The following is a 23,484-nucleotide window of genomic DNA, read 5'->3' as shown; positions in this document are numbered from 1 at the left end:
AGATTTCAACTGAATCTAGCTATTTTCGGAAACAAAAAGAGAACAGTCTGTAAAACATAATTACAGAAATTAGGGACAAAATGTTGCAATATTCCTTCTCCCAAAATGTGTAGTGTTATTCCAGAATAATATCTAAGAAGCACAGTAACAAAAGCATATGGTTCACAAATGGGACCAGCCACAAATAACTGCATTATGGAGTACTTTATTTAGGATGAAAAGCAACTGTGCCTTCTCTTTGAAAATGCCACTACTTTGCTGCAGACTATTAGGTTGTACAATGAAGTAAGCATTCTGTGAAGGCCACATCATGGAGTATTGTGTAATTTCAGAGTGTGTTGTTTTTTTTCTGCCAACCGTGGAGACTTTTAGGTCTGAAGATATTGTCCTTCTGTACATGGATGGATAGAGCCATGTTGAGTGCAAGTTATCTTGTAAGAAGACTGATAAAGGGCTACATAAGTGATCCTGCTTACTGCAATAACTTTTAAAAATAAACATACTTAAAGACTGTTCACAAAGTAGTGCAAATAAGAGGTGTTCTCATCTCTTTGATAATCATAAACTTTTAATTGTGTGTTTCCTTCATTTTCATGAACATCAGAGAGATGGTGGGTAAAATGCAGCTTCATTTGTGGAAATATCCACCTAATAGAGGTTTATTAAATATCATACCGAAGTATAAAATAAACACACATTAGCTACTCTGCATGGAATTAATCATAAACATACACATTGTACAACCAATTGAAAATATCAACTTGAACGTCTTAATTTACCACAACATCTTTTTAAACATTGCAAATCAACTATGGAATACCCTGAGATTATATTTCTCCATTGTTTGGTGGGCAGTTTTGCCCTGAATCAAGTATGCCAGTGCAATTATCATTTTCAGTACCATCTGCTTGATTGTAGTGCAAAACACACATGTGGTAAGGAGACAGATCACACTAAGAGGAAGGAGCGATTCTATTATGCCTTTTCTAAAAGAAGAGGTCTCTTTATTAATCTTTTACTAATCTGAAAGGCAGAAGTACTGCTAAACTTAATTTAAATTATAGGATAGACAAAAAAATCAGTTAACATGGTTGGATGATTAGAATGGTTTGACAATGGACTCGAATGATTTGGAAGGGGATGGCTAGGATCTACCAGAAAATGTTGGACAAGCATATTTGGACACTGTTGTAGCTCTGGATTCCAATACAAAGCCCTTCCAATACTTCACAGATTTAAAAGGATTAATTTCTTCCTGAATAATTGCATGCTGTTCTATGGACATGAGATGTTATTATTCATATAGTAACCATTTTGAGGATCCATGCTCACATAAATCAGGAAAACATTGCAACTCAATTCCAGAAATCAGCAGAATATTTAGGAAGAGGATGCTTGGCTCTTCCAAAAAAGCTCTTTCCTGACACTAACTCATAATGAACCAGTCATCTTTAGAAAAATTGACAGCTTGTCAAAGTAGCTATTTTTGATCTAGAAAGAATTTATCAGTCAGAAAAAAAGTAACACGGCATCTTTGTCTTGAATTCTTTGGGCTATAGAACTACATAAGGACATGTGCCTTCAACAGGGACATTTCTAATTGCATCAAACAATGGTGAACTTTGACATACATGAAAAAACAGTTTCTACCTCATTTTGGTAAAACAGCTACTTTATGCTGGTCAATGATAGGACTTTAATCTCAAGCTATTGGCCAAACTAAGGTAAGACAGAGCACTTAGAATTAGAGGAAGTTGCCCTATACAAAATCAAATTACCAAACTATGTAATTTTTCCATTGATTTTACTGGAGAACTTTCTCTAGCCCTCTGAAGACTGAACCTGAGATCTTCCAGTTGTGCCCTGCAGATTGAATTTCATGTTAAAATTTTATGATCTTGTGGGGCCATATAACTAAATGTCCAGAACCGCATGTGGCCAATGGACTATGGGTTGGACACAGCCAAAGGACAAAGAACAAATATTTCAAGGAAAAATTAACTATTCTGGGTGAGATGGAGTTCCTGGAGAGGCCAGTATTTGAACCGCTTTGGGAAGTAATGAAATTACTATCCACGGGAAACTGGCATACTTTACAAAATTCAGCCCATACCACAGAGCCACACCTTGTGGCTGGGCAATACTACTTAGGAAGTACAGGGTGACAAGAGACAGGACAGCACACCATCCCCTCTGAAGCCAACCAAGTTTCTCCAGCTTCAATTGGGTATAGGATGAAGAGTGGAAGGTCAATCCCAGTCCAAGGACCGTGGCTGTATCACGACAAAGGGAAGCAAATGGGTATGTGTCCATGCGGATCCACTTGGGATTTTCACACCACTTTGCAGCAAGTTTCATTGACCTAAAGAAGAAGAGAAAGTAAAATGAAGAGGCAAATAACATTTATCTTTTTTTAATCAATTCTATAGGAGGAAAAAGTTGAAATCTGAGTATTTCTAGAATCTCTTTGAATCTACTATAAAATGTGGTATCCATGGGTAAACCAGATTTTTCTTTTTGGAAATGAATTCCTACAAACATTTAAGTCAACATTCCTTTATTATGTGAATATGCCTGGTATTTGGTGGGAGATCTTTCAGCGAGATACCAGAATTCACCAAAGTCTTTAAAAGACCAGTTAAATTGTTGCAAAATTCACCCTTTGTCTATGTGGATGGATGGCTTCTTTTCCTCCCCCTCAAGCCAAGAGAAATGTTAAAAAGTTCGTGATGGACATGTGCATGAAGCAGGCTACAAAACCTAGAACTTGTTTCCTTCATGCATTTATAGCATAATCAAAACAGCATTGCAACACCACTTTCACTGGAGGTCTTCATATTTTTTCTTGCATTGAGACTGGAGCCATGGATTATTTCTTTGAAATGCTACATGTCTGATTGGTTGATTGATTGATTTGATACATATTCGGTTTTTTCTTCTGGTGCTTAAGGTACATAGCTTATTCTCCACCCATTTTTTTCCTCACCATTAGTGAGGTCTGGTAGGTTGCGCTAAGAGGCAGCCTTGAGTTGTTCACCTTTGGTCTGCAGTATTGACTTCTTTAAAAGCCTCCTGTTGAAGTAGGAAGCCCTGATCCTCCTCCTGTCCTACCAACACTATGGTAGCTGAACATCAGGGCTATAACTCTTCTCCCTAGCTACTCATACTATTCCTACCATTAGTCCTTGTGAGTACTCCTAACAAAAATAGCTCCTGCTAGCTGCTTCTAGGTTGTTTTACTTCCACCCACAAACACACACGCCCTTCTCTCCCACATCCAACTGTTTCACAGCAAAACTTTTATAGGCAACTTTGCGTGCTGATGCTTGTGAGAGGACTCCTACTTGAGGCATGATTTAAGCCATCTTATCTTACCCTTTTCTGTGTGCACAACAGCAGCAAATACAGAAAACAGCCATGAAGACCAGCAAACAGCATCATACCATCGGAGGTCACGTGCTGGGTTCCACTAAGGATTGCTAGTTAAGAAAGACTGTTAGATATTTAGATAGCCTTTGGAAAAGAGGACCAGGTACATTCCTTTGCATCGAAGGAACTCACCAGTTGAGATCTATGCCAAGAATAATCAATGTCCAATAAATCGCTGTGGCACTTAGTCCAAGGGAGAATGAAGTCATCAGGTAGAAGCGGAATCCTCTTTCCAGGGGGATCCAGGATTGAAGTAGCCAACCTAGACTAATCCCTGAAGAGAGATAGTAGAGAAGGGAAGCTTCAGTATAAACTGCCACATCTATTGGATGTTCTAAAGTAGAGGCCAGCAGCCTATGGACAGCCAGGACAGCAATTTAGTGATATGGTTATTATCACCGGAAGAGTCGAACTGTACTTTTAATTTTATTGTTGTCTTTCCTGTTTGGATTTTGGGAGGATTTTAAGGTTAAAAACTAGAGGTCCCTGCCAAACAAACCATTCTGATTTTCACTGTTCAACCCAGTTTATTATTAAAATTATAAGCTTAGAAACTTGTGTGATGATCATGCTTCTACATGAAAGTCCCTTCTTCATTATCTCAAGCATCTTTTAATACACTGCTCAAAAAAATAAAGGGAACACTTAAACAACACAATGTAACTCCAAGTCAATCACACTCCTGTGAAATCAAACTGTCCACTTAGGTAGCAACACTGATTGACAATCAATTTCACATGCTGTTGTGCAAATGGAATAGACAACAGGTGGAAAGCATAGGCAGTTAGCAAGACATCCCCAATAAAGGAGTAGTTCTGCAGGTGGTGACCACAGACCACTTCTCAGTTCCTATGCTTTGTGGCTGATGGTTTGGTCACTTTTGAATGCTGGTGGTGCTTTCACTCTAGTGGTAGCATGAGACGGAGTCTACAACCCACACAAGTGGCTCAGGTAGTGCAGCTCATCCAGAATGGCACATCAATGCGAGCTGTGGCAAGAAGGTTTGCTGTGTCTGTCAGCGTAGTGTCCAGAGCATGGAGGCACTACTAGGAGACAGGCCAGTACATCAGGAGACGTAGAGGAGGCAGTAGGAGGGCAACAACCCAGCATCAGGACCGCTACCTCTGCCTTTGTGCAAGGAGAGACAGGAGAAGCAGTGCCAGAGCCCTGCAAAATGACCTCCAGCGGGCCACAAATGTGCATGTGGCTGCTCAAACAGTCAGAAACAGACTCCATGAGAGCCCGATGTCCACAGGTGAGGGTTGTGCTTACAGCCCAACACCATGCAGGACGTTTGGCATTTGCCAGAGAACACCAAGATTGGCAAATTCGCCACTGGCGCCCTGTGCTCTTTACAGATGAAAACAGGTTCACACTGAGCACATGTGACAGACATGACAGGGTCTGGAGACGCCGTGGAGAACGTTCTGCTGCCTGCAACATCCTCCAGCATGACCGGTTTGGCAATGGGTCAGTAATGTTGTGGGGTAGCATTTCTTTAGGGAGCCGCACAGCCCTCCATTTGCTCACCAGAGGTAGCCTGACTGCCTGGTACCGAGATGAGATCCTCAGACCCCTTGTGAAACCATATGCTGGTGTGGTTGGCCCTGGGTTCCTCCTAATGCACGACAATGCTAGACCTCATGTGGCTGGAGTGTGTCAGCAGTTCCTGCAAGACGAAGGCATTGATGCTATGGACTGGCCCGCCCCTTCCCCAGACCTGAATCCAATTGAGCACATCTGGGACATCATGTCTCGCTCCATCCACCAACACCATGTTGCACCACAGACTGTCCAGGAGTTGGGGGATGCTTTAGTCCAGGTATGGGAGGAGATCCCTCAGGAGACCATCCGCCACCTCATCAGGAGCATGCCCAGGCGTTGTAGGGAGGTCATACAGGCACGTGGAGGCCACACACACTACTAAGCCTCATTTTGACTTGTTTTAAGGACATTACATCAAAGTTGGATCAGCCTGTAGTGTTTTTTTCCACTTTAATTTTGAGTGTAACTCCAAATCCAGACCTCCATGGGTTGCTAAATTTGATTTCCATTGATAATTTTTATGTGATTTTGTTGTCAGCACATTCAACTATGTAATGAACAAAGTATTTAATAAGAATATTTCACTCATTCAGATCTAGGATGTCTTATTTTTGTGTTCCCTTTATTTTTTTGAGCAGTGTATATTCTTTCTCAAACTAATATTAGCTGGGATAAAGAATATTATGTCTGTTATGATAAATCAATGGTATGAGGAAATATTAAATGATCTATTATAAATCATTCAAGGATTTAACTAAGAGATCCAGATGTGGCCACTTTTAATTTAAGGTCTAATATCTAATTTGTTCACCAAGTTCTCCATCTCATAAACCATTCTTCAGCCAGCTTTCCACTATAATCCTGTGACCATGTAATTAGAAATAAGTATGTTTTGGGGCTAGGGCAGCAGCAAAGACATTTTTTAAGAAGAAGAAGCTGGCAATATTTTTGATCTGATAGTTTTCTGAGTACTCTGTCATCGATAGTTATTTAAGATCAGTTAGAGCTGAAGGATGTAGAAGAAATGGATATGGCACTCTGATCCATTAATCTAATCACCTGTGGATTTGATATCACTTGGCTATGAAAGTTGCCAGGAAGGAGAAGATTCAGGCTAAGGTGAATGCATCTTTGATGAAGGGATATTTGCATCCTGCCTCGAATGCAGCAGAGTTAATGTCCCAGCCTTAATAAGTCATTGCTTAATTTGGTTATTTTAGATAACTATCGTCCAGCCACCAACCATTCTTTGGGGAACAATGCTCTAGAGAAAGTAATTGGCTAGAAGCTACAGAGAATACTGAAGGAAATGGATTATATGAATCAATCAGAATTGAGGCTTGGATACAGGAGAGAAACTATAGTGATGGTCCTATTAGATTATCTATGGAAAGTGGTTTTGGTAGAAATATTTTCAATGAAATGTGCATTTATCAATCTTGAAAGCAAATTTCCAAAAGGGTTTTAAAAAAACCAGACTGATATCTCTTAGCTCACCAAATGTTATGGCCATGCTGTATTGCTATACACGTGCAAACCAGGAACCTAGAATGTGTACAGATAGCATATTGCTAACTTTCATGATGTACTTACCTGCCAAAATGCCACCAATAACTTGATGGGGGAAATGAGCAAGTATGAAGATGCGTGATAGTCCAATAAACAGCAAGAGGACGAAATAAACAGTAAAGGGCACTGCCCTCATGATCCAACTATTGAGGTAAAACAGGAGAAGAAAAATGTCACACCAAAGAACTCAGCAGACGGGTTTGCCTCTCCCAAAGCCAACAGCCTTAGAAGTATCAGATCCCAAATTACAATTTCTGTTCAAATTAAGGAAAAACAGGATAAAGTATTTTTTTTACATATATGAGCAACAGGGGTACATAGCTAAGGTTTGCTCTGCAAATGGAAATTCCAGTTCATTGATTTAGAAATACCTTAAAATGAATCAGGCATTTCTGCTGCCTTCTTTACTGGTAATAAGTTAGTAGAACCTTGATGGGAGCGTATTCACAATTGCATCAGCTGAATCCAGAGGATCCAGAAGCTGACATTCTCCCTCCTTGTCTGCAAGCATTCACTCCTGGATTGTTCCTACTTTAGAGGATTAGTGAGGTCAGCTCTACCAACTTAATGAAAAGAATTATAGGAATGGTTCAAACAAGAGCACCTTGTTGTTTATCATTCTTCAAATGCAGGGGTTCCTATCTATTTGAAAGCCAAGTTTTTTTATTCCAGTTGGAGCCACAGTGGTGCAGTGGTTAGAGTGCAGTACTGTAGGCTGCTTCTGCTGACTGACTGCAATTTGGCAGTTTGATCCTGACCTGCTCAAGGTTGACTCAGCCTTCCATCCTTCTGAGGTGAGTAAACTGAGGACCCAGATTGTTGGGGTCAATATGCTGACTCTGTAAACTGCTTAGAGAGGGCCATAAAGCACTGTGAAGCGGCATATAAATCTAAACGCTATTGTTATTATGTCCAATCCTGACAACCAAAAAAAAAAAAAAAAGACTGCAGCGACGACACCATTAAAGCCAACATCTTTAACACATTCTTCGGCTCAGTGTTTGTAAACAGTAATGGATCATGCCCAATGTTTCCTAGCCGTACCACAGACAACAATAATGATCTAATACATATCGATTTTACAGTAGACAACGTTGAAAAAGCACTACGCAACCTAAAACCATCTCTATCTATTGGACCGGATGGAATATGTGCCTACTTCTTAAGAAAACTATCCGCTGCCATAGCCAAACCTCTAAGCATAATCTTTGAAAGATCTTTCAGAACCAGCTCCTTGCCCAACCTATGGTTACAAGCCACAGTCATTCCCATCTTCAAAAGGGAGACCCAAGCCTAGTTGAAAATTACAGACCAATCTCCTTATGCTGCGTCACCTGTAAAGTCATGGAATCAATTATTAACCAATCCATCATCCTCCATTTAGAGACCAACAACCTACTCTCCAATAAACAATTTGGTTTCAGAAAAAAACTATCCTGTAATCTGCAACTATTACATTGCAAAAACATATGGACTACTCAACTCGACCAGGGCAAAGCAATAGACGCAATCTACATAGACTTCTGCAAAGCCTTTGATTCAGTGGTACACGACAAACTACTCCTAAAAATAAAATCTTATGGTATCTCTGGACAACTGAATAACTGGATAGAAGCATTCCTGTCAAACAGACAACAAATGGTCAAAATTGGGAACGCCCTATCAAATCCAGTACCTGTCAATAGTGGTGTTCCCCAAGGCAGTGTTCTAGGACCAACTCTCTTCATAATCTACATAAACGACCTTTGTGATCATATCAAGAGCAATTGCGTTCTCTTCGCTGATGATGTAAAGCTATTCAATACCACAGACAATACTACTACCCTTCAAAAAGATCTAGACTATGTATCTGAATGGTCTAACATATGGCAACTCCAAATCTCAACAAATAAATGCTCTGTCTTACATATTGGTAAAAAAATCAGAAAATAAAATACAAGCTGAATAGTCAAGATCTTGTTGATGACCCAAGCTCTGTAAAGGACCTGGGAATACTCACCTCTAATGATCTAAGTGCTAGAGCTCACTGCAACTACATAGCCAAAAAGGCATTAAGAGTTGTTAACCTAATCCTACGTTGCTTTTTCTCTGGTAATATCTCACTACTAACCAGAGCATACAAAACATTTGCTAGACCAATACTCGAATACAGTTCATCAGTCTGGAATCCTTATCACGTATGTGATATTAACACAATTGAGAAAGTCCAGAAGTATTTCACAAGAAGAGTTCTCCACTCTTCTACCCGTTATAGAATACGTTACGCCACCAGACTCGAAATTCTAAAACTAGAAAACCTCGAATTACGCCTGTCTTCGGTCCGACTTAAGCATGGTATATAAAATCATACATTGCAATGTCCTACCTGTCAATGAATACTTCAGCTTTAACCATAACAACACAAGAGCACACAACAGATACAAACTCAAAGTAAACCGCACCAAACTTGATTGCAGGAAATACGACTTCAGCAATAGAGTGGTCAATGTCTGGAATACTCTACCCGACTCTGTAGTCTCTTCCCCAAACCCCAAAAACTTTAACCTTAGACTGTCTACTATTGACCTCACCCCTTTCCTAAGAGGTCTGTAGGGGGCGTGCATAAGCGCACCAACGTGCCTACCGTCCCTGTCCTATTGTTTCTCTTATTCTTTTATTTTTCTTATATGTACCCATTTCATATATTCACAACTATGTATACACTTGTACTTATTATCTTGTAAACAATTGACAAATCAAATAAATAAAATAAATAAATAAATAAATAAACCTTGTTTCCAAAAAGTAGTATCACAGTTCAAAAAAAATTACAGAATCTGCAGCCAAAGCAATCAGGGACTGGGATAATTTCAACCCAGGAATATACAAAATATTTGCCCTTTTTGTTTTTCTGGGGCTAGGAGAAGCAGGCACAAGTTATACTATAAAATATAATATAAAAATGTAATATGAACATATATCATAAAAAGTTATAACCAATGTGTATAGATTTTGATATTGCCTGATAGTAGATAGAGGGATTTGGAAGGAAAGGAAACTGGGACTTTCTCTGCTGTACTGTCAACTATACCATGTTATGGCCCTGATGTTCAGCTACCATAGTGTTGGTAGGACAGCTGCATGCAGGTAACAGGAGGAGGATCAGGGCTTCATACTTCAACAGGAGGCTTTTAAAGAGGACCAAAGGTGAACAACTCAAGGCTTCATTGCCGCCACAGTGAACAGCAATTTTAAGACACAAAACATTCACAAACTCTAAGATAAAGTCCAAGATATGTAGCAGCTGTGATCTGACTGTGATCACAACACTTCATTGAATGAGTTTAGGCTCAGTGGCTGCCTCTTAGCGTAACCTACCAGATCTCACTAATGGTGAGGGGGGAAAATGGGTGGAGAATAAACTATGTACGTTGACCTTAAGCACCAGAAGAAAAAACCGAATATGTATCAAATCAATCAATCAATCAATCAATCAATCAGACATGTAGCATTTCAAAGAAATAATCCATGGCTCCAGTCTCAATGCAAGAAAAAAAATCCCGTTGACCTTAAGCACCAGAAGAAAAAACCGAATATGTATCAAATCAATCAATCAATCAATCAATCAATCAATCAGACATGTAGCATTTCAAAGAAATAATCCATGGCTCCAGTCTCAATGCAAGAAAAAAAAAATCCAAATCTCTGCCTGGCCCATGTGTATGAGGTATCTCCGCCTATTTTACAAGATCATGGGGTATATGTGTTGGGGGGGCATGCTCAGTGTTGCTGGAAGCAAAAGAACATAGATCTGGATTTGTTGATAATTTTGGTACGATTTATCGTAGACAGAAAAGGGCCCCTGAAGCAATGACAGGAACTCCACAAAAAATAGAAAAAAAAACTTTAGAAATTTGCATGAGTTTTAACAAAGTCAATTCTGATTTATGGAGAAAAGTTCCTATACTTTTTGTACTTCTTAGAAGAAGATTGAATACAGAGAGAGAGGGAGAGAGAAAGAGAGAGAGAAATGAAAAAATGATGGAAAGAGAGAGAATAGAGACGAAAAAGAGAGAAACAAATGAGAGAAAGAGGGAGAGAGAAATGAGAGAGAGAGCTGGAGAGAGAGAAAGAGAGAGAGGGAAAAGAAAGGGAAACAAATGAGAGAGAAAGGAGGAAAGAAAGAAAAAAGAAAGGCGGAAAAGGAGAAAAACAGAAATGAGAGGGAGAGAAAAAGAGAAAAACAAATGAGGGAAAAGGGGAGAAAAGAGAAAAATGAGAAAATGATGGAAGGAGAGTGAGAGAGAAAAAAAATGAGAGAAGGAGGGAGAGAGCTGGAGGGAGAGAATGTGAGAGAGGGAAAAATGAGAGAGAAGGGGAAAGAAAGAAAAAGAAAAAGAAAGAGAGAGAGAAAGAAAGAGAAAGAAAGGGAGAGAGAGGGAGAGGGGAAAAAAGAGAAAAATAGAAATGAGAGGGAAGGAGGGAGAGGGAGAGACAGACCTATTTCCCACAGAAAACACCAGGAGCCACAAAACCTGGGTAGGTGTAGCAGGATGGGGGGTAATGTGATTGGGTGGGAGTTTTGTGGCTCCTGGTGTTTTCTTTTCTGTGGGAAATGGGTTCAAATGGCTCTTTGAGTGTTTAAGGTTGCAGACCCTTGGTCTAAATGATATTGCTATATACCTTTTGGAGTTCTGGGCTATCTGTCTGGCCAGAATGCTTACAATTGGCCACAGGGCTGCACCGGTGATCATACAGTGGCCAGAAGGACTGCCTGTAAAAAGAAAAATAAATAAAATCCCTCTGGTTGCTAGAGATCATCTATGTAAAAGAGAAACAAAAGAAACAAAAGGTAAATAATTATGTCACATAGTTATATATAGTGTTATTAAATTAACTAATGATCTATTGGTAGCCCTCAAATTACAAACCTAATGGAGCCTCCTTAAGTTGGTCTGTTGAACAATCACTAAGTGATTGTTCATAAGTTGAAGACTACCTGTAAAGATAACAAGTAACTTCTGTTACCACATAAAGCAATTATCAATTGGTTAATTTGATTATTTTCTGGGAAAACTCAAAGGAGAATTAGAGGAAAAGCAAACAGAAGTGACAAAGAGGTAACAAAATAAATGCCATAGCACAGTGGTCACCAACCAGTGGGCCGTGGACCACTAGTGGTCCACGAGAAAATTTTGATGGTTCACAGAAAAATGTCACCCCCAAAGCAATTAATTCAGGCTGCTTGGAAACACATGGCTGCGCCGTCCACATGGTCCGCAGGAACACACGGCTTGTGTCACTTGCATTGCGAACAACATGAGGTAGTGAGGGGAGGGAGGAAAGGACGGAGGAGGGAACTTGTCACACTCGCCCCACGCGCCTCACCTGGCCACTGGGCTGCTTCTTTCCACTTCTTTCTTCTTCTGCTTTTGGCTGCATGCAAGGAAAGCAGCAGAAGTCTTCCTTTCTCTCCCCGAAACTCTGCCAGAAATGAGTTTTTGGGACCTTGCAAGGCCTCCTGCTCCAAGAGGCTGTGCCGCCCAAGACTCATTTCTGGCGGAGTTTGGGGGAGAGAAAGGAAGACCTCTGCTGCTTCTGCTGCTTTCTTTGCATGAAGCCAAAAGTCTCTCTCTCCCCGAGAACAGAGCTTGAGACGGTATCCTGCTATGCCAAATAAAAAATGATCGATTGGTAGGAAAACGGGGTGGGGAATTTTCCTGCAGCCTTTTTTGGGGATTTTCCCAGGGTCTCTGGTCTGCAGGATTTAAAATTATGAGTTTGGTGGTCCCTGAAGTCCAAAAGGTTGACGACCCCTGCCATAGCAGATACAGGTGGACACTGAAGATACTACCACAGTGGGCAATTACAAGCATTGGTTTTTCTAAAATCTTGCTGTAACTATGGATTATAAATGCTTATTATGGAATAAAAGTGGGGCAAATGCTTCTCAAAATAGAAAAAATTTCAGGCACTCCTCAACTTACAACCGTTTGGTCAATGTCAATTTGAAGTTATGATGGTCTCAGCTGCGCCACCCCTGCAATCACATGGTTGCAATTTGGGCACTTGGATACCAGCTTGGATTTACAACCCTTTGAAGCACCCTGTAGTCCAGGGGTGTCAAACTCGATTTCATTGAAGGCCGCATCAGGATTGTATTTTACCTTGGAGGGCCAGAGTGGGCGTGGCCAGAGTGGGTGTGGTCAGCTCAACATCACTCGTGTCAGGGGTGCCTGTGGTGGCCCGAGCCCTCTGCCAGAGAAAACAGGCTCCTGAGCTCCGTTTTCGGCTGCAACAGCCTCCTGTAAGTAACCCTCTGCCAATGAAAACAGAGCTCAAGAGGGCTGTGTGCAGCCCACCCGAGTTCTGTTTTTGCTGGCAGAGGCACCACAGGCCAGTCTTTTGCCGTTTCCAGGGTGGCCCTGCGGGCCAGATCTAATCACCCCGTGGGCCGGATCTGGCCCCCGGGCCTTGAGTTTGACACCCCTGCTGTAGTCCCATGTTTGCGATTTGCAATTTATTTTTCCTGGTTTCCATAAAAAATGGCAAAAAAACCAAACACCTCCACTGGGGAAGCTGGATTTGCTTGATGACTTGATGATATGCTTAACAGCCACATGATTTATTTAGCATCTGTGGTGATTCAGTAGATGAATCATAAAATCGGGTCGCATCATGTGATGACTTGCTTTACGACCCCTTAACTTATAACTAAAATTCCAGCCCCCGTTCTGATCACAAGTTGGGGGTTACCTGTGTACTTTATTCTTTGGAAAAGTTCAAAGAAGACGTGATTTCCTTAGAAGAAATAGATATTACAAACCAATATGTTTTATTATAAATGAGAAAAAATGAAATTCTGATTTTGAGACTTACTGATTAAATACATTTCCTCTTATATGTACTTATATGTACTAGCTATTTCTATAAGTAAAAAGTTGAGGCCATTTTATTATTTTTATTCTGCTGGACTGAAAAATGTTGGAAGTTAATGGGTTTTTTTTCCTCTTCTTTTTTCCCCTTATCCCACACTTCTCTTTCCCTTTCTTTTCCCTTCCCCATTTCCCTTTATCTTTGTTCTCACTTGTATTTTATATTATGATACAATTTTAAATAAAAAAGAAACCGATATTAGGAAAAATATAAAATATTTGAATGACAAAAACTTGGGAGAATTTATTTCAGTAGGAATAAAAGAAACGGAGTTGCTTTGTATATAAACTCTCTCAACTATATCCAAAAATTAAATTGACTGAGGACTGGGGCAGATATGTTGGAATGAAAGTTACTTAGAGGGGGCTAAGACTTTGATACTGGGAATCTATGGTCCAAATGAAAACAAAATAGTACCATAAAGATCCTATAGGCAAACTATTGAAATTTCCATGTCAAAATTGGTATTTCCTGGGAAATTGGAATGAGGTGATTTGGATGATCAATATAAAATATATCACAAAATGAGTGCCATGGGAAAGCCTTGCCTATTCACATAATAACTGGCATGGTAGGCACAGCCAATCTGGAAACATTGATTGACCCAAAGGAAAAAATTAAAAGCAAAGTAATGACACCATTCAAGAACCTTACAGGACAATATTTCAAGAGTGTGGGAAGAGGGTAACATTGACTTTCAACACTTATTTTCTTCAATTCCTATTTTTCATTGGACTGGATTACCAACCTGGTCCTGTTTCACAACTGGATGGGAACTGACGGAGAAAAATCTCCTTTTTCTTGGAAAATCCAGATTCAGAGATCCACCAGAAGGGCCGTTCGCCAAATAATAACCTTGGGAATAGGAGGAAGAGAAAATATGCATAATTAAGAACTGGGAAGAATAAAATCAACACTTCCAAAATGCTAGGAAATTTAAATTTACTTGCCATCTTATCTACAGGGTTTACAATTGACAACTACTCTTTTTCTAGTTATATTAATTCATTTCATTTATATATGTTCTTTCTTCTAAGAACTCAAGGTAATATATATTAGATAGCATTCCCTCATCCAATTTTGCTACAACAATCCAATGAGGAATATTGGACAGAAAGAATGTGACTGGCCTACAGTGATTAAGAGACCTTTCAGGACTGAAGGTGAATTAGAACACCAGTTTCCTCAGTTCTAGAAAATACTTCAAGCCCTGCACCATTCTGACTCAATATTATTTTTTATCAGTGTAAGATCACGATTCTAATTTGTATCTTACAGCAGAAGGGTTGCAAGCTTGTCACTTTTATGAAGTCAAAGGTATCTGCAACTGGACATTGTTTTGTTAATTTCTACTGGACTTATCAGAGAGAATCAGGTCTCACACCTATAACTAGCAGATAACGTAAGAAACAAAGAGGACAACAGTTTCCAATTAAATTAAAGTCTCCTTCACTTGCTAATGCAGAAGAGCTTTATTTAAAATATTGGAAGGTACACATAGAGCTTTTCATGGGCCAATGAAATACACAGAGTGCAGGCAAAGGGTGACTGCCAGATATAACACAGGCAGTGTATCCTATACTGCTCTTCAATCAATCTGCAATTCTCTTCTAATGGATGGGTAGGGTCAACTCAACCTCTTCTTCCAAGAAAGCCTACTCATGTATAGAGGCAGTCCTTGACTGACAACACTTCATTTAGTGACCGTTCAAAGTTACAACAACACTGAAAAAATGACTTGCAAGCATTTTTCACTTTTACGACCTTTGCAGCATCTCCATGATCATGTGATCAAAATTCAGATGTTTGGTAGCTGATTCATACTTATGATTATTGCTGTGGCCCAAGGTCATGGGATCCCTTTCTGCAACCTTTTGACAAGCAAAATCAATGGGGAAGCCAGATTCACTTAACAATCATGATACTAACTTATTAACTGCAGTGATTCACTAAACAATAATGGTAACAAAGGTTGTAAAATGAGGCAAAACTCACTTAACAAATGTCTCACTTAACAACAGAAATTTGGGGCTCAATTGTGGTTGTAGGTTGAGGACTGCCTGTATATACAAACCTGTATTCCAAATTCTAAAGACTGCTATAGTACTATAAGTCATCCTCCTCTTGTTCTTAATGAGGCAATTCTATAATTCTACATACTGGACATTTGTTCCATTAATGAATAGTTCCAAATTTGTTATAGGAATTGATATTAATTCCTCTGAAAGCCAAACATATTTTTCTGCTCTACAAAATTCTATTAAACTTCAGTAAATGAACACTAATGGACTGTTGGTTAATAACAAATAAAAGCACTACTGGCTACAATTCAAGTCATCCTATCCAAACACAATGCAGCATGGGTTGAAAGTGGAAATTCAGAAAATGATTCTGAGTGAATTATTTTTTCTGAGTCCAAGCTATTACAAGATTCCTCATATAATGAGCTTCCAAAGAAAAGGCAGGATATAAGTCTAACAAATAAATTAAATATTTCAATTCCTTTCATGATTGCTTTTCTGCTTCTCCCCACCATGCAGAATTACTGAATAGGTTCTTTCATCTTGGGGTTGTTTAAGTAATTACTTTAATTAAAAGTCTGTTCTCTTATATATTTGATGTTTGCTATGTGAATGCCATTTCAGCTACAAAAGCTTTCATTTATAAACCATGAAAAAGAGTTCTTCCTCTGTATAAATTGGAGGTACCTCTATAAAATGTCCTTGATGCAGAACAAAGTTTATGTTCTGTGTTTATTTCCTGGATGTTGGCTCTTTCTTCTGTGTCACAAAAGCTGAATCTATAGTTCTCCATCTTACAAAAGCACAAAAGTTACTGTCTTACTGTAGAATCTGAACTTCCAAATACTGCTCTTGTTCCTATGGGTTCTTTCTGGATGCCAAAAATCGAATGGCTAGGTTTCAAACATTCCATACAGTTCATAGGAACAAATCCAGTCTAATTCTGGAGTATTTTTTTTACCCTTGCTTTTTCCTCACCATTTAGACATCAAGTTCAGCCATTCTGAGATTAGGCCCAACCACAGCACTGTCAGTCCAATCTTCTTATCCAACAGGAAGTACGCAAGAGGGAAATAAATTATGAAGACACATTTGGGATCACCGAAAAAGGTTACCCAAAGCCAAAAATCTTCCAGTCCAGGCAGAGCACTCTGAAGCATTTCAGCAAATTGGACACCGCTAGTATAAAAGATATCCATGGTGGTGAAACTGAAACAGATGAGAAGAAATAAAATGTGTTTTGGATAAACTCTTGCAGAGCCAATGCCTTTGCAATGTAGAAATCAAGCAATGAAGTTGTTCAGAAGATAGTTAAACCATTTCCATAACAATAAGAAGCACATGATGATACAAGCTCTGCTTGTAAGCCAATCTGGCCACCTTTTACATGTGTGAACTTCAGATTTCTCAGCAATAGCCATTTCAGAGGCCATCACTGAAGTTGGGAAAGGACCTTGTAAGTCAATGACAAACACCAGTGGCCGTTTTGTATCAAAACACCATGCTGGGAACCTTTCTCCTGCATCCTAGGGCCACAAATAGATACAAACAAAGCCATACCTAGTCATAAACCTAAACATCTCATTCATCATGCATGCATACCCTATTAATAAACATCCATTACCCTTTATTGTTCATGTACTGCCATTTAAATCTCCCCTCCTATTATCTCTCCCCTTTTCTTTCTTCGTTTTTCAAAGACCTTGATATAAAATGGGCAGCTAATATAAATGAATGAAATTAAAAATAAAATAAAAGTATACCGTATATACTTCGAGTATAAGCCGAGTTTTTCAGCCCATTTTTGTGCTGAAAAAAACCCCCTCGGCTTATACTCGAGTCAGATTCCCCTCTGAAAAAAATATGGTGTGGAGCTCCGGAGCTGGGCAGCCGCTTCCCTGCTTCCGTGTTCCCTTTGCAACTGGTAAGCATGGGGGTAATCGGAAGCAGAAAAGTTCTTGCATGAGGATATATTGTTTTTTTTTTTTTAACTGTTTTTAGGGGGAAGACCCACCATCATGTGAGAATGCTCAGACACCTGAAATCTATCCTCCCGAAAATAAGTGTGTGTGTGTGTGTGGGGGGATTTTAAGAGGGAAGACGTAGGGAGAAGGCAAAAGCAACGGAAGATCCTTCTGGGGAAACTGAGGGGGAGACTCACCCTTGGTCCAGATGAGCCCCCTTCCCCACCCCTAAGGAAGCAGAGGCAGCCAGCAAGGGCAGGCAAGCCCCACTTCGCGGACTCCATCCGTCCTCGCTCCCACCCAAAGCCACGAAGTCCCCCAATCGCGCACCCCAGATTCGCCCTCCCCTCAGGGGGCAGCAACGATGCCCGGTGTTTCCCGAGACAAGAAGCTCCACCGTGCAATGAAAGCGCCCTGGCTCTGGGCTCGCGGGCTCAGAAAACAACGCGAGCCGAGGTGGCTTCAGCTCGCTGGCCGTTTCCTCAGCCCCAGCTGCTTTCAGTCCACTCGGGAGGAGGAGGAGATGGTGGTGTGGTGGTGGCTCGCGTTGTTTTCTGAGCTCTAGGCTCGCAGGCTCAGAAAACAACGCGAGCCGCCGCCGCCGCCGCTGCTGCTGCCACCACCTCCTCCTCCTCCTCCTTCTCCTGAGTGGACTGAAAGCAGCTGAGGCTGAGGAAACAAAGCCAAGCGGAGCCAAAGGCACCTCGGCTCGCGTTGTTTTATGAGCCTGCGAGCCTAGAGCTCAGAAAACGCGAGCCACCCCCACCACCTCCTCCTCTTCCTCCCGAGCGGACTGAAGGCAGCTGGGGCTGAGGAAAAACCAAGCGGAGCCGCCACCTCAGCTCGCGTTGTTTTCTGAGCCCGTGAGCCTAGAGCCAGGGCGCTTTCATTGCACGGTGGAGCTTCTCGGGAAACGCCGGGCAGCGTTGCTGCCCCCTGAGGGGAGGGCAATTCTGGGCTGTGCGATTGGGGGACTTCGTGGCTTAACGCGATTTCTGATTCCCCTTACACGCGCGTGGATATGCCACAGGGCGTTTTCTTCCAAACGTCCCACTGGCAGAGAACACTGACTTTCATAGTGAGATCGTTTTCCAAATTAATTGATTCACTTATGATCCCTCTCTCTCCGGAATAGTCAAGCCCTTTCCAGCACGCGCAATCTGCCGCGCCCTTTGCACCTTGCAAATGCAAAATCCCGGGGTTTTGCATTTGCAAGGTGAAAAGGGGCGGGCGGCGGATCGCGCCTGCTGGAAAGGGCTTGACTATTCGAGAGAGAGAGAGAGATCATAAGAACAGCTCTTGCTTTTTCTTGCAAGGGACAGAGTGACTCCTGCCTCCCACTGTCATCATCGTCTTCTTCTTTTGGGTTAGTGAATCAATTAAACCTTTCATGATAGTGAGATCGTTTCCCAAATTAATTATTTTTATTTTTGAAATTTACCAGTAGCTGCTGCATTTCCCACCCTCGGCTTATACTCGAGTCAATAAGTTTTCCCAGCTTTTTGTGGTAAAATTAGGTGCCTCGGCTTATATTCAGGTCGACTTATACTCGAGTATATACGGTAAGCAGAAAGTTAGGAAAGGTGATGTAGGGCAGAAGTATGCATTTAATAATCCCTTATTATTTCACATGTTTCCAATGGGATATGCTGGCATTATAGGACTACCTGTAGGATAAAAAATGTCAAGATGGCAGCTGTGACAGTAGGACACAGTATTACCAAAAGACTTTTTTATTATTATTATTATCTGTATTGCTTCTGTTTTCATCATAGAGTTCCAAAATTAATTCAAAAAAATCCCAAAGTAATGATACAAGCTTGTAGGAAAACTTGGACAAATATAAACTAAATCACAGAAACATGCATAAACCACACAAATAAGAGGGAAATAGAACTATATATCATGATGTAGAAATAAATAATACCAGTAGTTTACAGGATGGGTAAAAAGGCTTGATTTGAATCAACTCAATTTTAATCATAATTTTTAAAGAGCAGCTGTCACCTCTGTCCCTCAATGGCTCCTCCTCTGACCGGCTGTTGACTCACTGATGGTCCCATTCACTCTAATGGGATGGCTGGTGATGCGACACAACAAGGTGAGGGACTTGGAGTGCAGCAGGTAAGTGGATGCCCGCTAACAGGCACTGCCATGATGGATCTGAAATGACAGGTGCTCTTTAAATGTAAGGACTCATTCTTGCTGATAGTTAGAATCTTTAATATTATTTGCAAACAAAATGAAGGTTTCCTATTTAGCTTGCAGCTTCATTGAATGAGTTTACCAAAAATGTAAATATTGCAGAATATACAACTTCATGCTATATAACTAAACTCCATTTCATGCTGAATAAACTAAATTATTAATGTATCTTAAATAGAAAACTATCTTTAAATAGATTTTTTTACTCCAAAAGCATTTTATTAAAATAAATTTGATAAAAATAAAAAAAGTCAATTTAAATTTTTAAAATCCATTTTTTAATTAAAAATAATAATCAATTTTTATGCACCCTGGTAGTTTAACATAGCTGGAGCCTAAATTAATTATTATGTTTAAAATAATTTTAAAAACACTTGCATTCTCCTTTCCCTCCCGAAGATGTCCAAAGTGGTTAACTATAAGAACAAATATACCTTTTGTTTTTAGTTTTTTAAAATCCAATCAACTGAAATATAAAATAATTATAAGGAATCCACATATAAAACATCTTGCAGCAATCAGGAATCTTAAAAGCAGCAAATAGCAATGAGAGAAGTAAAACCATCCCAGTGAAAGATGGGCATAGAAAAATCCAGTTTATTAAATGCTATGGAGGAGATAATTTCAGTTAGAATACAAAGTATTTCTAGAGGGAGGCCAAGAAGGAAATTCCATTCTAAATTTGAGTCTGGAAACCATACAGTGGTATTTTCTAATTTGGTAGCATGTAAATGTGTAAATATCCATTATACCCAGCCACTATGGATTTATGGAAGTTGGAAGAAGTATCTGTCTAGTAAGCCCCAGGCTGAGAGAGGCTGCGTTAGAAATGAAAACGAGTATCCTTGTTTATTAAAGGGAGTCCTAGAAAAATGTATTTCAAATAGCTAGTTCCAGACAATTCATTTGTCATATGTTCAATATATTGCAGCACCAACAGTATCAATAATAATAGGTGACTTGGTGCAATCCAAAAACAACTGGAGTATCACTTGGAACATTATTAGCACTGACAAATTCACCATCAGTCAATTACAAACGGCAGCTAAACTTGTGGAAACAATTTACATCCTGTGATGACATCGACATCAATATCTGCTGTGCTATCCCAAGTCCTTGGTAATGACTCGACTGGTGGACAAAATTGCCAAATCCAGTCTGAATATCAGGTTGACTATGCAATGAAGCATAATAAACATTATTTATTTCATTTCATTTTATTGGATTTATATGACTCTTAATTGTTAAAACAACTCAACTGTCCAGGTAATACAAAATTAAAAGAATCATAGCATGCTAATAGATTCACAAAACTCCTACAACTCAAAGCTCCTCAAACAGCCAGGTTATTATGGCCTACCTGACGGCCATGCAGATCTTGGAGGAAAACCTATTAAAACTGGTATCTTCTGAAATAATCCCCCCTGCCCCCCACGACAAGGAAAGTACTGAAAACTTGGTTTTATTTCCACCTAGGTCTGAGGTTGATGTATTATTATTTGGGTAGAACTCCTGTTTTATTTGATTTGTGTTGTACATAAGACTGTTTTAGTCTGGACTGTTCATTTGGTTTGATGCTTTATTTGTTTTCAAGGATTTTCCAGTTTTGTACACTGCCCAGTCACTTATTATATAAAGTAATAATAGCTTTTCCAGGGAGATGGAAGGGTGGCAGAGGATATGCTTTATTTCAATAAGATGCATGCTGATCTGTATGGATGTTATAAGATGGGCCATAGATACTGTAGGAATAGAGATAGCTTTGAACAGAAATATTTTTCCACTGAAGGGAAGATTTCCAATAGGAGAATCCTCAGAAATATATCTTCATCCTATTTGATCCACCTAGGAAAGAATGCTCTATGTCACGGGTGCCAAACATGCAGCATCATGTTGTTGTCATATGATATATCACAACTTTTTCCCCCTTTGCTAAACTGGGGTGGGTGTGGCCAACACATGAAGCATCCAGCCCGTGGGCCACGAGTTGACTCCCCTGCTCTATGTCTTCTGTCCTTGACAGATCATGGAAGAGCAGACCTAGAAACAGATATTTTCAGCCCTGTGGAATACGTAACACCATTAAATCCCCACACAACATTTTATTGGGCAAGAAAGAGCATGGTGTAAAGTGAGCATTTAGAGATCATGAGTCCTGGCAGATTTTGCTTAATCCTCATAAATTTTTAGCTGTGGCTCAACAAACATATTTTTTTTCCAGAATAGAGTTCTTCTGTCATTGAACAAGCTAAAGACTTCCACAACCCAATCATTTCATAGTATTTTATGGCATCCAAAAATCTAGAGATTTCAAAGCTGGAGAATTAGCAGGAGGGAACAGCTTTGTTTTGTTCTGTTTACAGATCTTCCTTTAGGCAAGTGTTTCTTAAACTTGACAACTTTAAAATGCATAGATTTCAACTCCCAGAATTCTCCAGATATTTGAAGTCCAGCATCTTAAAATTGCCAAGATTGAGAAACACCACATTAGGGCAACCAAGATGCCCAAAACCAAGCTCAAATTACCATCTGCCATCTTCTATATCTATTACAATCAATTATCCTAGTTCTTACTATCCTCAATGATGGCTTCAGAATAAAGTTCAGTAAACTCACAACCACTCACCGTGATATTCCCAAATAATTTCAATTTTGAGAAGATGGGGGAAAACACAGAATGGTATACCTAAAATTTCACAGTTCAAGGACAACTGTCACACTAGGAACTTCCTGATTCTTCTAGTGCTTTCAGTACACTACCGCAATGATTTCCGGTATCCAGAAGCCCTGATCTGGCAAACCTGAAAAGTCTGCATTAGCCCCTCTTCTCTCCAAACTACTTCCAGAATTTCTGGGAAGAGATTTCTTGAGGACAAAGCAACGTAATCCCTTAAGACACGCATAGGCTAAATTTAACATTCTTCGTTAGGAATACAAAACACGATGCTCGAAAATGTTCATGTGCTGACTGAAGGTATATTGTATTACCCTCTCCCATCCTCCCCAGGGCACAACATATACTAAATAAAGTTTTAAAACTGTACTTTGAGCATTATATTAGAAATATTAATCAACTATTCTTTTTAGCTCTTTCTGTATTTTCCAAGATCGATTTCCCTCTTTCTTTGCGATGTTGTCCGCTTTCATCATTGCTCTTTCGGTTCAATTACTCGTCACCTCCCCGTTACCTGCAATTGCCGGCTTCTGATTGTTCGCGCCATTGAATGACCAAACTACATTTCCCAGAAGTCTTAAGAGATACGGACTCATCAGTATCCGGCTTGAATACAGGGTGAACAAAGGGACATTCACCAAGATTCGCGTAATTTTTCAAGTTACAATTTTCACTAGATAGGTATTTATTACACACTTAACTAGTTTTACAGTTTTATGGGTTAGATTTATTTCTGTGTACGACACGTGGCACGAAACTGTTTGCTACCATATGATCTGATTTTTGCACTCCCAAGCTTTAATATAGACGAGTCTCAGAAAGCCACGACCTTAAAATATCACTCCACATTAATCAATTGGATTGAATTGTTTGTTAGGATGTAATTTTTTAATGGTAATTATAAATTTTATTATTTTGATGAACAAGGAGATCAAGCACGTATATCTGAACACAGGCATGCACAGAAGCAGTTTCATATTTAAACTATTAAAAATTATAGCATGAACCACTTGGCACCAATCATATTTTAATTAAAACATCCAAAGGCCTGGGGATCGAATATCAGATAAATGTTTTTCATATCAAGGTAAGATGGCTACAAACACAATTTTAGTTAACCCAATCACTTCTCTTTACTGCAGCTAATGAAAAAATATTTTTA

At 39.8% G+C, this 23,484-nt stretch overlaps 1 protein-coding gene across 3 annotated transcripts; it reads right to left on the bottom strand.

The window, feature by feature from the left end:
• Positions 1 to 189: 189 nt before the first annotated feature.
• G6PC3 (glucose-6-phosphatase catalytic subunit 3) lies at positions 190 to 22,874 on the bottom strand. Of its 3 annotated transcripts, none has more exons than XM_026669665.2 (7): positions 22,275 to 22,874; positions 16,458 to 16,688; positions 14,207 to 14,313; positions 11,206 to 11,296; positions 6,568 to 6,686; positions 3,562 to 3,703; positions 190 to 2,362 (listed from the first exon to the last, which is right to left on the bottom strand). In XM_026669665.2, exons 2-7 carry the CDS (start codon positions 16,676 to 16,678, stop codon positions 2,002 to 2,004), a joined length of 1,041 nt encoding a protein of 346 aa, XP_026525450.1. In that variant the 5' UTR covers positions 16,679 to 16,688; positions 22,275 to 22,874; the 3' UTR covers positions 190 to 2,001. The 3 variants fall into 3 exon arrangements, with proteins under 3 accessions (XP_026525450.1, XP_087803956.1, XP_026525454.1); XM_087947830.1 differs by having other exon boundaries at positions 22,335 to 22,874; XM_026669669.2 differs by having other exon boundaries at positions 22,837 to 22,874.
• Between the last annotated feature and the right edge of the window lie 610 nt (positions 22,875 to 23,484).

This window comes from Notechis scutatus, chromosome Z, assembly GCF_049901735.1.
Source record: "Notechis scutatus isolate UNSWTSFEM ecotype Mainland chromosome Z, rNotScu1.2, whole genome shotgun sequence".
NCBI classification, from domain to species: Eukaryota; Metazoa; Chordata; class Lepidosauria; order Squamata; family Elapidae; genus Notechis; species Notechis scutatus.
This window is presented reverse-complemented; position numbering and strand designations above follow the sequence as displayed.